The sequence below is a fragment of the Amblyomma mixtum genome, chromosome 8, assembly GCF_055824585.1.
Source record: "Amblyomma mixtum isolate Tamu chromosome 8, ASM5582458v1, whole genome shotgun sequence".
Taxonomy (NCBI): domain Eukaryota; kingdom Metazoa; phylum Arthropoda; class Arachnida; order Ixodida; family Ixodidae; genus Amblyomma; species Amblyomma mixtum.
Window position 1 is genome coordinate 56,704,253 of NC_143019.1, and position 16,360 is coordinate 56,720,612.

Sequence of the window (16,360 nt, forward strand, 5' to 3'; positions counted from 1 at the left end):
TATGCCATTGGGTTCTCTCGACACCAAGGAATACAATAAGGGTGAAATTATCATCCTGGCTCTCAGAGAACTTGAGTAATAGGGTACTGAAGCTGCCATTTCAGAAACAGGAATACACACTTTCCCTCTCATTTCTGAAGCGACAACTTCAAAACTCTATAACTTAAGTTCTATGATAGGCAGGAAGACAATTTCACCCTTATTGTATTCCTTGGTGTCAAGAGAACCCAATGGCATACATTTCAGCGAGTTTCCCGCAGCAAATTTTCTTCAAAACTCTTCGCAAAATACTTGCATAAATAGTGCATAAGTGCTCAAGGAATTGTTTTACATGAAATTAAATGACATATTTGGAATCAGCACACAAAAATACATATTCCCTGAAGATTTCGTAACTATGACTTCATTAATAAAAATTTTTTTTTCAAGACCAGTGTCCCCCCTTAACCCGCAGCAGAAGCAAAATCAGAAAATATGTTCAGTAATGCAGTGCTGCAGAAGTTACAATCAAGTTAGTGTGGACTTTTCATGCCCCAGTGCCTTGTTGTTGTTGTTTTTTTTCCCCTTGGTTGATGCTGTTATTGTTTCTGCTGGCCAGAAAAGAAGTTGGCTTTCCAAGCTCTGTTTAGATTAGATTCTGTAGTGATCAGCGATACTTTGTAGCCAGTGTTCGCGTGAATTGCCGTTTGATATGTACAACGTTTATGCACTTGTTGATATGGCTTGGTTGTGGTACAAAAGGCAGGCTTGGTCCAATAAACCCCAGTTGCAAGTTGGCGTCAGTCCTGGCTTTTGTGTGCCTTCTGTGTCCCCGTTTCTTGCGCCATTACCAGTTTTTCTTCCAACATGAACCAACTCACCCAAACTAGAGTTTTACTTTACAATCAACACCTCATTATACAAGCGCATTGACCCGCAAGCGTTCCTCTGTGTTCTTGGTGCGGAGGACCTTTTTCGTGCTATCGTTGTGCACAAAATGGACAACTTCCAAGCCAATATTGTACGGCTGCGTTCACTTTGCTTTCACAGCAAACAGGTGCGATAGCTTTCGCAGCGTTGACTGCTATGTACGAAACAGAGTATAGACAGTTCCCATTTGAAGCAGGCAATGAAACTGACTGTACGTGAAGGACCACAAATGGCAACCCCGAAACAAAAAGCAAGAGCCTCCACCCCTTCTACAGGACGCAAAACACTTGTTAACCAAGAAGTCAAGCTCGCTCACCCTCTTTCTTGGGGGTGCCAGGCTGCTTGGGCTTCTTGGCCTTGGCCTTGGCATCGGGAGAACCGGGTGTGGCCGCCACCGGTCCCGGCTTGATCTTGGGGGTCACCGTGAACGTCGGGGGAGCACCAGTGTAGATGTCGGAGAACGTCAGCTGATGCAAGCCGTACTTCTTCTGGGTCTTTTCCTGCAGAGAGCGTTAAACCAACATCGACCAGATTAACTTTCAAAGCCTTTTCTCTGCAATTCAGGTTTGCACACAAAAACAGTTCGGAGGTTTCTACATATACATAAACGCTCTCGTGCATCAACAGCTGGTTAAACAAGCAGAACAGGCAAGTTGCACATAACGAAAGCACAAATAACACGCATTGAATAAAGCAGCGGAACACATGGTACCAGGATTGTGGACAAGAAGCAATGATGTAGTCATTAATCACCAGCCTCCAAAATAAGTTTGTCCAAAAAAATCACTACAAAACAGCACACGTTTTACAATGCGAGCCAGTAATAAAAAATACAACACATCATAAGCACCCCATTGCGGCTACAATTATGAAAACTAAAATAAATGCTGCATATCTCACATGTGGCTACTAAACACTTGTAAGAAACGTGAATCCACCGAGTCACTTCATTACTTACACACTACCAAGCTTACAGCTTACACAAAAAAGGTAGCTCTCTTTTGCCCAAGGTCGATAAAAACAGCACCAACTGCAGAGGAAATCTACTGCCAAAGAGAATCAAACGCAAAGAATGGTGAATACGAAGAGAGCAGAGAAGCATACCTTGACCCGCAAGATTCCGTTCTCCAGCTCCACAGCTTGGCGAAAAAAAGTGCGATTCTTCTCCCTGGTGTAGGAGTTCTTTTTCCGACTGCAACAAATTTAAAGAAGTACATTACTGTCATCCGTCTATACAAAGTTCTTCTAAAACATCCAACACATAGCCTACATCATGGCAAGCGCAGGCCTTAAAGACAGTCGGAACGGCTACAACACCCAGTGCATATCTTTGTGTGTAGTAAATAACCTGCGAGACATCTCTAGCAAAAACATGATTTATTTAAAAATCCCGAACTTTCGGAACTAGGTTGCCCCCTTCCTCACAGCTCCTTTTCAGATCCGAGCTAGCTCCGATAAGTTGGGATTGTAAATATAAAAAGTATTGGTCGGAGATGTCCTGCAGCTTACTGTAAGTTATCAAACCCAAACAGACTGGCAATTCTGTCGAAATGTTCAGTTTTCAAATGTTCCCGTAACACTGTAAACACAAAGTGAAAAACAAAGCACAGAATAGAATCTCCCAGTGTATGAATCACTAGTTAATGTTTGTTATAATAAGCTACTGAACTCGAGCCATCGTCTTCAAGCCATTCAAGTTACATGAAGAGCACTTCACAGGCCTCAATTGATAGTTGCAAAGGGAAGATGAAATGTTTTCTTTTTTTATTACAGTCACTAGTTATTATAGTTTATGGGGATCCAACGTCCCAAATCGACTCAAGTTATGAGGGACACCGTAGTGAAGGGCTCCGGAAATTTCCACCACCTGGGGTTCTTTAATGTGCACTGACATCGCACAGTACACGGGCCTCTAGAATTTCTCCTCCAAAGAAATTCAACCGCCGAGGCCAGGATCAAACTCGCGTCTTTCGGGTCAGCAGCCGAGTGCCATAACCACTGAGCCACTGCATCGGCTAGCCACTAGTTGTGCTCAAGTGTTTGTTTTGCCCCGTGATTAATGTGTTCATGCCTCTGACAAATGCAGAAGATCTTCAAGCATCAATGTCACACCAACTAGCCCTTATTCAACCACTACTAAGCCAGCAAAGTTAACAATGGGAACACACTGCCTATGCCAACTACACCACAGCATGAGCCTCCACATGACCATATTCACAAGGTACCACCAAAACCTGGTAAAACCTCAAAAATAAACATCAGTGAAACTTGCAGTCACACATGGCACCATAAGGAAACAGGAACGCACCAGACGTCCGTGGGCAACACTGTGTGCATCTTGCCCTCGGGGTCGACCACCTGGTACTTGACCCTGTCTGGGGAAACGAGCTGCCCTCCTCCGCCGCTCGTCTTCCTCTGCGGTGAGGTGGGGACGCTGGCCGGTGTGGACGGTACACCGGGTATGGTCTTGACCGGGGACTTTGCCTTGGCAGGGGGCGACACCACGCCAGCCACCGTGCATGTTTTCCTGTGGAGGGGGAGCAAAGACAGAGAACAGGGGTGGCAATTTAGTCAACTGCACTGTTACCAGTGCAGAACGAGGCTTTCACAGGCAAAGACAGACTGACTGACATCACTGAATAGCGTGCAGGCAGCCCAGGCCAACAACTGCCACAGGAATGTTCAACATGAAGTGGCACGAAACTTTGCACCTTTACAAAACCAGACACCAAGTTTAACATCAGTGAAACACAGAAAAAAAAATACAAGTAAAACAGCGGAGAGCCTGTGCAAACAGAGGTTGATCTGAACCACTTTGCAGTTCTTTGTAGCCCACAAAATGAAAGACGGCAGTAAAAAGGTAGAAAAGGCCTAAGAAGGATGCGACTAGGCAATGACGACAGCAGCAATGCTATTACAAACATTTCTTTAACTCTGCGCTTAATGAGGCAAAAGTGGCGTTCCGGGTTAATTCAACGCAACCGAACGACAGTCAACGACCTCTGGATCGCCGACCATTTCACTTCACAGACCAGCACGGATCAGTGCCACATGACTGCATCAATGGTTTGGATCTTCAGATATGATTTGCATCCAGAACCAAGATACGCGAAAGGGCATTCATCAAGGGCCATGTAATGTTCAAACACCTAGATGAATGTAATAAGGCAGCATAACAGTCCTCGCTGTCTCGCCAACTCAGATAAGTCAATCTGAAGCACTGAAGCTGGGATCAAGTTGAACATGTGAAAAGAATTCACGAAGACAAATTGCACTTTTCTAGCAGGCACTTGGATCATCTTGTACCTGAAAAAAATGCTTTGACATTCGTAACACAGAGCTGCAACTAGCTTTTCATTGGCAACCAAACTATGAGATACCTGCATACAAAGTGAATACACACAGTCCGGGGATCAAAAATGCACGAAATTTTATTCCCCGAGACCTCCACTGAGTAAAAGCTTCGCCGCATTGGTCGAAAAAAAAAAAAAAAAGCATCGAAACACGTAAAGTTGCCAACACTCGAGCAGACGAGCGACGCTCGCAAACCGGGGCAATTAAAACGCGACGACATCGGACGGCACGCAACTGCCACGGTTACTCCGCAAAACGTACTGCACAGTACACGAAGGCAGTAAAAATGGCGTGTCAGAAACGTCAGGCGGCGATTCGCCTGTCACCGTACACACGCACTATGAACACGGCGAGTTTTGGGTTTTAAGGGGGGCTTTTAAAGTGCTAAACGCAATCCCGAAGGAATGCACTACCACGGGCTGAAATGTAGCACGCCACTGCGGAGGACTCCGCTCTCGTTTTGAACACCTGGTGTGGCTGAACGTGCACTGGCCTCGCACAGCACACGGTCGCGTAATTTGCGTGTCGCCTCCCTCGAAATGCGGCCACCGGGGGCCTGGAACCGAACTCGTCCCCACACCCCAAACAATCGGCCGCACTAATCGCACGCAAACGGTTTCTCAACTCAAGCCTAAACGGCAAGGACATCGGCATTCCGGCTCATCGGCAACGAACAGAGAGGCAATGGAGGATCTGGACGGCGGGTTTCCCAAGCCTCCATTCGGGCCGAGGTCGCCGCATCAGGCCGAGAAACACCCCGTAACGACAGATTGACTGCCACGTATGCGCGTTAGGAAGCGTGAAAACAATTACGATCAATTCGCGATAACAGTCGCAGCACGGGCACAACGCGATCCACCCTACGCGCGGGTAAACGAGGTAGGCACAGGCATTTCGCGGACGGCCCTCACCAGAAGTCGGTGAGCTTGTTGCAAGTCTTCGCCGCCTGCTTCAGGTTCTGCTTGCGCCGGTCCAACGCCATCGCTACTGACAAGGACGCGGCAGCCCTTCGGCAGACGAAAGCTTGCGGCGAAAAATTCCTCCCGAGCTCGGAACAGCGGACTTCAATCCAGCCACAACTTCACGATCGCATCGCTTCCCGCCATGCGACGCAAAAACTACCACCGCGCGCGCGCGCGAAAAGGACCGGAAGTACCACGTGACGCCGGGAACCCGCACAAAGCAGGCGGCAAGCTTTTCTTCGTGTTTGCTTTTAGCCGCGCGCGCCGGCTCGCGCGGCAGATCCGCAAGATGGCGCGCCTATCCAAACAATTTGTTATTCCCGTTTTTTTTTCTTTTTTCGCTGCCGCTTCTAGGATCCTTACAAGGTCGATCGCATTTTATCTCCAGCCGCGACGTTGCACTGCTGCACTGCAGCCGTTACGAGCGAACCGACTGAATAATAATAAAAAAAAGCAGCAGGTCGACAGTCGCTACACGACACGAGCAGTCCGAAAAGGCAGGAAAATGCTGCCAGATAACCACTGGCCGGAAAAGCCAACTCATGCGATTCGCACGACCCTGCGATTTCAAACTTTCACTACCAAATCGTGCTGCTCCAACAAAACCGCTATCACAATCAACGCGAGAAGCGCAAAGTCTGAGTACACTAGAACAAGCATACGAGTAAAAAGGTGCACGCTTCATTATCTCCCTTCGCAACAGAAATGAAGTGCAAAACAACCAAAATTTCCGATGATAATCGCGTATGGCATCGCGAATGGAATGACACACATTAGTTCTGCACCAGCTAACAGTGCGTGCTGAGAAACTAAACTTGACTGTTTTTTTTTTTTTTTCGCGTTACCATTTCGCTAACCATTTGTTTTTGAGTTCTGTTGTTCCCCCGACTGAAAAAAATGGGTGAAAACCGGGCGTTTTCCATAAGCTGTTTAACAAAGCAGTACTGATTTGGTTACATTTACAAAAGAAAACAGTTAACCACCAACACTTAATTTGTTGTGGGACACAAAGTGCGTTGTTTTCACAAACAAGCTGTCACATTCTGCTAAGATTTGTTCCTGGTTCACAGATTTCGTTTTTCTTCCATTCATTTCTTTATATTTTTTTTTCCTTTCCATATGATACCAACCATTTGTGAGTCACTATGCCTTTGCCTACACTTGGGCTGCAAGAACATTAAGCCAATGTCATAGTTCCCACTTCAAAGAAACAAACGTTGCAGTGGGGCCAGCTGCAGGGTGTTTGCAGTTAGGTTAGGCTAGGTTAGGCTAGGCTAGGCTAGGCTAGGCTAGGTTAGGTTAGGTTAGGTACAAATAAGCTATCAGGTGACATCCATGCTGTCACAGCTCACTTCCAACTGTAGGTGGTCAAACTCCTTGTGGAGTGAAGCCATACCTTGGATGATGATGCAATGCTTACTGCCACTCAAATAAATTGGGGGCTTCTATCTCGAATGTGTATGGGATAGTGTCCTGCTTTTGCATGTACCATCACCTGTTCATGCTGGCACACTACATATCGGGAACATGGGTTTTTCAGGCACAAATCAGACTTAGCTGATTTTCATCAAATATGCTCAGGTGCAAAAATTTAAAAACCTATGGCATTGTCTGGAAACAGATCATGCTGTACTATGCTGTACTAGAGGCAGTATTCTGCACTTCCAATCCTGCAACCACTTTTGCTTATCAATGCGTAGGGCTGAGAAGGGATAAAATAATTAGTCAACACTACAAATCATGTTTCTTTTGTGTCCCCACAGGATCAACGCAACCACAAGCCATCTGTTGCATCTGCCTACCCTGCAATATTCACCCTAACACACTATTAACTATGCCTAGATAAATTTAACAGAACAGCATCACTGCCCGGGCCATTGGCCAACTTAGATAAGTCAATCTGAAGCACTGAAGCTGGGATCAAGATGAACACATTTCGAAGGATTCAAGAAGGCAAAATGCACTTATCTTGCAGCCACATGGTCATGTTTTGTTGACCACGAACTATTTTGTTTCATTTGATGCTTTGCATTGAACTTTGTATGCTTGTTATACTCTCTTTCTTGTTGTTTACCAAATGTATGCATCATACTTACTCTGTCCTGCTAAAATCGCACTTGGAATTGCAGTGTTTTATAAAATACAATCACAGCTCTGTCATTGCAGTTCGCTCCAACTCCTACCCGGACCTAGCCCAAGTGCCAGCAGGAAAACAAATAAACAAGCAGCTATTATGTCACTGTTTTGGCAGGCATCACATGATCTCAACATTGTCCGAGCTCATCTACAACAACATAGCCACTGTTCTGCTGTTGAAACCGAAACAATGCAAGAGAAAAAACTGAACTGTAGATTATTTATGGCGCTTAGGTGAGTTCCACGTGGAAATTTATGTGAATGGTTCCTATACTCCCGCAATTCCCTGAAATATAGTGGATTTAAGCATTTTTTAAAATATTTTCGTGCTAGCAGTCACAATCTATTTTTTGATGGTATTGCTTTTATGGGCATCACTAATTATAGAAAAATTACTGTTTTACCTTATTTGCACAAATATAGTGTGTGTGGGGAGAGTCTGACAACTAATGAGAATTTCAAAATAAGCATTAATGTGGTTATAAATACAATCTCAAACTCTTCAGGCCAACCACAGCCGAGGGTCCCCTCCAAGAAAAAAAAGCAGATGGCACACCAAATATGGACACGGTGGATACGTCAATGTTATTTCAGAGGCAATGCTTCAAAGGTGCATGCCACAGCTGAGCGAAGCCAAGCCTCCGACACTTTAATGCATGCAGCTGCCCACGCAGCTGCAGTCGCTGTCACCACCGTGCCCCGTCACTCGACGTTTCATGCTGTGCAGGCCTGCACACGTTTGCCCTTCTTCGCTCTCCCCACTACGCTCGACTCTTTCAGTGCCACCTCCTTCACAGTGACCCACAGCACCTAATTTCCATATGCAAAAGGCTGGCTTACACTAGCAGCTCTCATACTTGGCGGCCAAGGTCACTTTAGATACCTCGAAAAGCTCGACAAAAGAACAGAAAGAATTCATACTACTCATTCTGAATATATATATATATATATATATATATATATATATATATATATATGAAAGAAGCCAACAGCCACAGAAACCAAGGGGCACAGGGGATTTTTAATTACTTTATTTATTTTGTGATGTTGTTCGATTTAGAATATTACTGAATATGTTATCGCTTAAAGCTAATTGATTAGAAAAGCAGAAGAAAAACCAACCACATGCCGCCGGTGGGATCCGAACCCACGACCTCCGAATTACGCGTCCGGTGCTCTACCGCTGAGCTACGGCAACAGCTGTCAAATCTTCTGCTTTTTTGGGGGTATTTATGTTTACATATAACCTAACCTGATGAACACTCTCAAGGTTAGGTTATTTGTAAACATAAATACCCCCAAAAAAGCAGAATATTTGACAGCCGTCGCCGTAGCTCAGAGGTAGAGCACCGGACGCGTAATTCGGAGGTCGTGGGTTCGGATCCCACCGGCGGCATGTGGTTGGTTTTTCTTCTGCTTTTCTAATCAATTAGCTTTAAGCGATAACATATTCAGTAATATTCTAAATCGAACAACAGCAAAAAATAAATAAAGTAATTAAAAATCCCCTGTGCCCCTTGGTTTCTGTGGCTGTTGGCTTCTTTCATTTATAACGAGCCCCTCATTCCCCTTCACACACACACACACACACAGAATTTCACAGCTTCTTTGTTTGCAATTCAAGGAACTGAAAATGTTCAGCCACAGAACATTAGGGGCCTTCCACATGATTGCAAAGAACACTCGATTCAAATTTGGTGTCCCTGCTCTAATAAGTTGCACACAACCTTACAATACAACACTAATGCAAAATTCCGCAGGTTAGCCATCACAATTCAGTAATGGCTCAATAACATCTTACAGATACAAACTGCACACATAAACACACATACGAATTTACTCACAAGCAAATTTGCAGGTATAACTATTAACGCATCAGCTTCTACTTCTTTCTTCATAAAGGCACCCGCGTTACCAATACATAACTGAACACATGACAAAATTGAGCCCGTACAAACTGCTCATCTCAAGCCTTCCATTGCTTTGTACTTGTGGCTGCACAGAGGAACAGCTAGCGAAACTGCTGTCAAGTTCAAACATTGGAGTGCCTCATTAGCACATTTTTTTTCTTCTTCCTTTTTCTTAAAATGTACATAAAAGAACTTATGCCATTATAAACTTGTAAGCACCACCACATCCACACAACTAGCCAAAAATTAAGAGGGCAAATGGCCACGAGCATTAGCTCCATAATGCAGCCAACGTGTGTGCCAATCGTATGAGCCCTTGCTGCACTGTGTATGTCAAGCCCTTCTGGCCTACCATGGTTCTCAAATGATGAACTGCTTTGAAGCATGACATATAATAGTGAAACTAAACAAATCTAAGGTCCTACCTGAATAGCATCCAACACATGAATTCTAAAAAATCCAAAGGTCATGACTGTATGATTATGATACAAAAAACTTCAACAAAACCACACAAGCTGCTATACTGATGTTGATCTAAGTCTTAGAACAAAGCTTTCACACTAAAGAAAGGTTTCAGCACGACATCTGCAGGACAGCTACCAACACTTCGAAGGTAGCTGTCCAGCAAATGTGCCAAATGTCCTCGGACACTGTACCAGCAACCTAGCTACCCAGTCCAAAAAAAATAATCAAAGGGTTTCCCAGTGACCTGAAGTCACGCATGCAGTAGGGTCAGCAATAATCAGCGCCAATAAAATCACGAATTACTCAGTTCAGCGGGCTCACTCAACTGCAATCCACAAAGCTGTCTCTCAGGTTTAAACAGCAAGGACTGTGCATTCGCAACCCACAACAAAACAAGCACCCTACAGCGACTTTTCCAGAAAACACAAGAGGCACAGATGGTAACAGACGCACGATGTTAGGCGAAAAGGGAAGGTAACAGACACCGGTACTCACTTATGGCTCTTGATGGTGACTTCGACCGACTCGCCGACAAAGTAGCGGTCCCGGGCAAACGCGAACACATCATCGCAGAGGTCGGCCAAGCGGCCCCTATTCGTCAGGGTGGCGATGTAGAGCAGCGGCTTCCTCAGACCCGCAGGGAACGATGCAAGGGTTTTGAGGGCATGCTCTTCGGAAGTGAGGGCATCCTGGTATGTGAGGCCAGACTTTCCCGTCAGGCTACACGTCCACACAAGACTGTTGCAGAGGATGACACGGGCAAAGTACTCGCTGAAACACGGAAAAAGAACACACAAAAAATAAATTACTTTCAATTTCAATACTGTAACTACACTGCAGACAACATGACACGCTGTGGTTGTCGATGCATATCAGCTGTGAAAGGTTCTCAAACACGTGGCTAAAGTTTTTGCATTTTGCCCCTGACGAAATGTAACCTCCGCAGTAGGGCATCAAAATCATAACCTCATGCTGAGTAACAGAACGTCACAGCTACTAGGCAACTACAGCAGGCACAAACAACAAAATAAGACACTTGGCATCAGCACATGAAAAGGGGGCTGGCTCGGTTATGTACCGCGGAACTAAGAAAGAAACAAGGAATGCTCTGTGTGCCAAGTGACGAGACACCCGACAGCGACGATGAATGACCCAAGAACAAAGAAAGCCCTGAGGGGTTCAAAGACGGCCTTCCAAGAACTTAAGCAAGAGCTATTCGAAGCTCACGATGAAAGGTTTTGCCCCCCCCCCCACAGAATAAGACCAGCGACTGTCAATGTACAACTGCAAAGAAAAAAAAAATATTGGATGATGCTTAAACTACCCTTAAGAGTACAACGCAACACCATCAGAGATCCTTCCCGCGCACGTACTCCTTCTCTTTCACAGATTCATAGATCGCAGGGAGTTGTGACAACCCTATACTGGTGCAGTGGTGCAGCGGTTAAGCGATGCCCTGACAGGTTGTTTCAAACAAAGTCACCAGTGGGGTTTGTGAGATACCGGTAGCTCTTCCCAGTTCCCGTAAGCCTTTTTGCACAGATAGTTCTTTGGGAGGCTGTACATCTCTCGACCAATGAGCTGATGATGTGGTTTCACCTGCCCACTGTGGTAGGGGGTCACCTAACTTTTGGCAACACAGACAGACGCCGGCTTTTCTTAAGACCTCTGATGTTACCACATTAAAAAGTACAAACCAAGGGAGCCCCATAAAAATCACAATTTCCTTGGAGCTTACAGACACGCAACCCAGTGCTGAATGATACAGTATGTCACAAAATAGTCACATAATGCACAGCTAAATAAATCCAGGTTGTATGCCACGGCAGAAATTTAGTTTCTTCACAACTCGCTCACTGCACAAATTTGTGCAGCTGACGGCGCACAAGTTAGCTATTGTGAAAAATTGAGCCCTGTGGGCAATAACTGAAACGCTGGCTAGAACAGCCTGTTCATGCACAAAATTTGAATGCTGAAAAGCCACATCAAGAATTTATTGCAAAAAAATGCAAAGCCAATTTCTTTTTTCTTTCACAATGTGCCTAAATTGATAACACAAAAAAACACACACAGAAAAAGAAGTTAGGTATGGTAATTGCGATGACGCTGCAATGCAAGCTGCCAGTTTCTAATCTTTAGCTTCTTGAAAATGACACGCTTCTTTTATATTTTGTTTCCTTTCATCTAGACAAGTTGCACTATGCCTTAGTAGAATATGGACTGCTCTTTACAATTATTACAAAAACTAGCTTTCGTATCTATTGTACACGTGTGTGTTTGGGGCAGTTACATCAAGCCTTATCAAACTGCCACTGGCAATAAATACTTGACACAAGGCTGACCACAGTGCTCACACAGCATGTCCAAAAGATAGTGCGATATCTTCCTCAAGACATGTACTTTAAAATGCCTAACCCTTAACCCTGCCACAGTGCGCTCGGCCCAACAATAAATGACTTGACGTAGCCTTGGTGTACTTACTGCCATTGATGCCTTTCTGGACAACGAACTGCCGGCTTTTAGCCAAACAACGTCAAGTAGGCACGTGAATGCCCAGTCAGAAGTTTATACCTTTGCATTCTTCCTTATAATCTTGCATTCCTCTAATACCAACACTAAACTCACTCCCTGCAAAAAGCCCTCATTAGGTCTAAACTATAATTTCCTCATTTAATTAGGAACCCTCCTTCACAAACTCAAGACTAATGACCTCAAGTGCCTACAGTATAAAGCAGCCTGTTACAACCTATCCAGTCACAATCTAGCATCTAATGTGTCTGACAGTGTGACCCTGATCTCTTTCTGATCTGGCTGAGATGTAATAAACAAATTGCAATAATTTTTCACAAAATATTTCACAGTGGCCTTGTGCCTTCCTCTTAAAATAAAGGACTTTCAATCAATCAATGCTTTTCGAAAAGCACCGGTTTTGTTTACCTCCTACGCAAGAACTGTTAACACTTCCAAAGTTTTTCTTTCACTCGTGCATATATTTCTGTTTCCTTCCTAACCACTATTTGTAGCTATTCAATACCAGTCACTGACCTTTTTAAGTGTTTTTAATTACCATTTTTGTGATTTATCCACCTGTTATTACATCGATATTGTCTACAGTGAACAACGTTCTTAATTCTTTCTAGCTGTCATGTTTCTCACCATATTTCTTACATTTGCACGGCAAAGACTGTGCGACATTTGGTGACGTTTGTGTGGCATCTCCTGTATTTTATATAGTCTCCCTTTGTCATGTAATGACCTTAGTACCGTTAAGGGTACAATAAATTATGATGATGATGATAATTCCGCCTGTGACAAAGTTGATGTAACTGCTGCCTGATTGCTTTGCATTTCTTGTGTCTCAAGGTGTCTCTCGAAATGCATAGAATTAAAACTTATGCATTACATCCGTGCATAGTTGTTGAATGCTGCGTTGTTGAAAACAACAATGTTTTTCACGTGTTATTCTGAGCGTGTTGTAAGCGCATCTTTTGTCCAAACCTTGTAGTCATTCATTTTTACTTGTTTAGTACAAAGGACCACATTATGTATAATGCTCGCTGCCAGTACCACACACAAGCACAATGTGCTTAAGTGGCACAGGATCGCGAAAATGTAAATGTGTGGCAATAAAACAATAAAAAACTAGTAGCTAAAAATGTAACCCGAGCCAAAACAATGAAAGATGCCATGCATACGACTTCAGCTAACTAACAAGGATAAGTAGCACCATTTTGCTCTCGTCTTTATGTTGTTTAAACGCTATATTCTTTGATGGTTAAAATGCTAAGCCGCAGTCTGGAAGATTTAATTATTAAGCTGCATTAAAGCCTCAATGCATATGTGTGTAGCCAACCAATCATACAATATACATGTACTAGCAAACTGCACATTGGCAACATTTTGGTATTTAACATAAACAAAACTCGAAAAAAAAAAAAAACTTTTTTTTTTACGCACATGCTGCTGCAGTTACTATGAACTCCCAATAGAGTATTCAAGACCTGGCGTTTGGTCCCTGCCTGTCTATTCATTACCCATAAGCGAAACTTATAGAACTTCTTGGTATCATTTGCCCCTGCAGATCATTTAATAACTTTGATAACGAATTGAAATTTTAATGCTCAACCTTATTAAGACAGTGCAGCAGTAAAAGAACACTTTGGCAGATGACACTAGTATTTATAAGCTGTGTCATGTCAACAACGTTTGCATAGAATTGCACATCGGCAGAATAGCATTCATTCCTCTAATGGTTTTCTGTAGCTTCAGCGCGCCAGAGTCAAGGTCAAGAAAAAAAACTAGTGCAAGAATTCAGGTATTGCTTTTGGTTTACAAACTGCCTGAGACTAGTTTTACTTTAGTGATTTACTAACAGTTTTTAGCTGATTATTCTAGCAGTGGATAAGTATGCTACAAAGCTGTTGATGTGAAAGTAACAAAAAAGATGCTTTGCGCTCTGGCCTCTGCACTTCAAAGCCAAAACTTAAATACGCTGTGTAGGTGTCATTGTCAGATATCTCTTGGAAGGGTCATCGCCCTGTTCAGTCTCTTCTCTTAACGAGTTACAAACACGTTATCAATGGCCATGCAGCAGCACCTTTTGCTTCACTAGTAGTACAAAACGTGCACTTTAATTATCAATATGGTTAATTAACAGCCTCAGCCTTCCAGTTAAACATGAACCAAAAGACTGAAAAGGCAGCAAAAGTGACAAACGGAACGAACGACCACAGGATGTGTAGATGACGCTGTTTCGGCATCCAGGCAGGCAAAACATACAAAAAATCCCAAGTTAGGACCAATAAGAAACCACTTTAATGCGTCCACTACCAGTTTCAAACGATGCAAGAACAAATTATGATGTGGTGGTAGAACAGCTCATCACAACTACTCAATAGCATCCGACTGGCACATTGCGGTGAAAACCACGCAGCCAAGTTGAGGTTAAAATACTTCACACCAAGTGGCGTTATACGGAAATGAGACATTATGTGCAGCTCTGCTAGTCGTAGTGTACTGTAAATGCAACTAAACATACCTGCACATTAAAAACTGCACCTAGAAGAGCTGAAAATAAGATCCCGGTGTGACCATCAAAAGCAAAGTAACACATTTCAAAATGAACACTGAAAATCACCACAAGTAATGGTAGAAGCACCTCAATACAGATAGTGACACTTCAACTAACTCTTTTAGCAGAGACAGTATGACCAGTGAAAACAAAAACAATGTACACACATCAGCAATTGGGAAAATGACAACACTAGAACAGCACTGCAACACCCGCGCATGAAACCGTCGCCTATAAGACCCTACGCAGCGCGGACCCAAAGTGACCGCAGCATCAAGTCTTCAAAACAAGCGAATCGCAAGCTAACATTTGTAAGAGAAACTACGCTTTAACAAACCGGCAACTGAAGGCCGCGATTAACCTGACGCATGTGTCATGCTCAAGCAGAACGCACAGCTAGCAGTTACACAAAAGCGAAGCAAGAGTCGGTGACAACCTGCACTGTGTGCCACCAAAGGGCACGAAACAGCCCGGAACGTGGCAACGCGGGCAATAAAAGATGCTAGAACGCAAATATACGAAAGGCACCTATGTGGTAGCCCACGGTTACACTGCTGTGAAGTCGGCAATCGTCGGAAACGGGTTCGAAGGCATTCAGAGCGAAAGCTTAGGTCCTCAGAGGGTTCCCGCAACCCCGCCGCATAAATTCCAAGCGCAAATTTTGCGACGAAATTAGATTTAGGCCTAACAAGGGCTAAGCAACGCGACATCGTGAAGGTGTCAGAATGTCAAAAAGAACCGATTCATGCGCGGCTTCACTCTGCCGGCCCGGGCCAATTCGTCAGCGAAACACGACTAAAATGGACTCACTCATAGTCTCGGAAGCCTTCGTTGGTGATCTTGCAGTAGAAAACCTCGTCATTTGGCTTGAGATCGGCCGGTGGTTTCTGCCGAATGAATGGGTGCCTACCGTAGAGAGGCATGGTGGAATCGGTGAATTTCAACTTGCTCCGGTGTGCGGCTCACTAAGGAAACCAAGTCCTTTCCATCGGCAATTCTCTTCCAAGATGCACAGGACGCTCACAGGTTGGGTCCCAGGGGTATATCTCGGCGTCCAATGTCAAAAGTTCCGGGCCGGCAACGCGGACATCGCAGAGGGAACAAGACGGTCTCACAACCCCCGACGGATGCGGCAACTTTCTCGAGGTGCTGCTAACGGCGCCCGCTTTTCACAGCTACTGTTGCTCTGGCGCTTTTTCCCCACACTACGCGCTGAGGGCAGTCAAATCATCGTGGGTTCAAGGTGCCGTTGGGCCAGAAATTTGAATGAGACTCGCGTGGGAACTCTGAACAACGCGCATTACAAGACGATCGCGGCACGCTACAGAAAAACACAACTCCAGGCGGGACTAAAACCGGAACCGAACGATGCCGATTGGTTCAAACGGGCAGCACGAGTTTTTCGGCGCAATTTCATGTGGCGGCACCACCTTCGAGTTGTGTCATAAACCCTGCAATGAAAACGCTTTCGCTGAACAAGCGTCGGCGATGGCGTTACACCGGTCTGACCGTCTGAACATTTCGTAACGGCGATTTCCAACTACGTGTACATC

At 44.5% G+C, this 16,360-nt stretch overlaps 1 protein-coding gene across 2 annotated transcripts in view; it reads right to left on the minus strand.

The window, feature by feature from the left end:
• Positions 1 to 16,330, minus strand: part of Acf (ATP-dependent chromatin assembly factor large subunit) — a 55,537-nt gene extending 39,207 nt beyond the window's left edge. The window contains exons 1-5 of one of the 2 annotated variants that reach the window (XM_089558175.1): positions 15,618 to 16,330; positions 10,232 to 10,507; positions 3,218 to 3,436; positions 2,014 to 2,101; positions 1,226 to 1,409 (exon numbers count right to left, since the gene is read on the minus strand). In XM_089558175.1, the coding sequence (XP_089414301.1) occupies positions 1,226 to 1,409; positions 2,014 to 2,101; positions 3,218 to 3,436; positions 10,232 to 10,507; positions 15,618 to 15,730 (880 nt within the window). In that variant the 5' untranslated portion in view covers positions 15,731 to 16,330. Of the gene's footprint in view, positions 1 to 1,225; positions 1,410 to 2,013; positions 2,102 to 3,217; positions 3,437 to 5,174; positions 5,388 to 10,231; positions 10,508 to 15,617 lie in introns of those variants that run through there. The other variant, XM_089558177.1, reaches the window with a different exon arrangement.
• Positions 16,331 to 16,360: the final 30 nt, after the last annotated feature.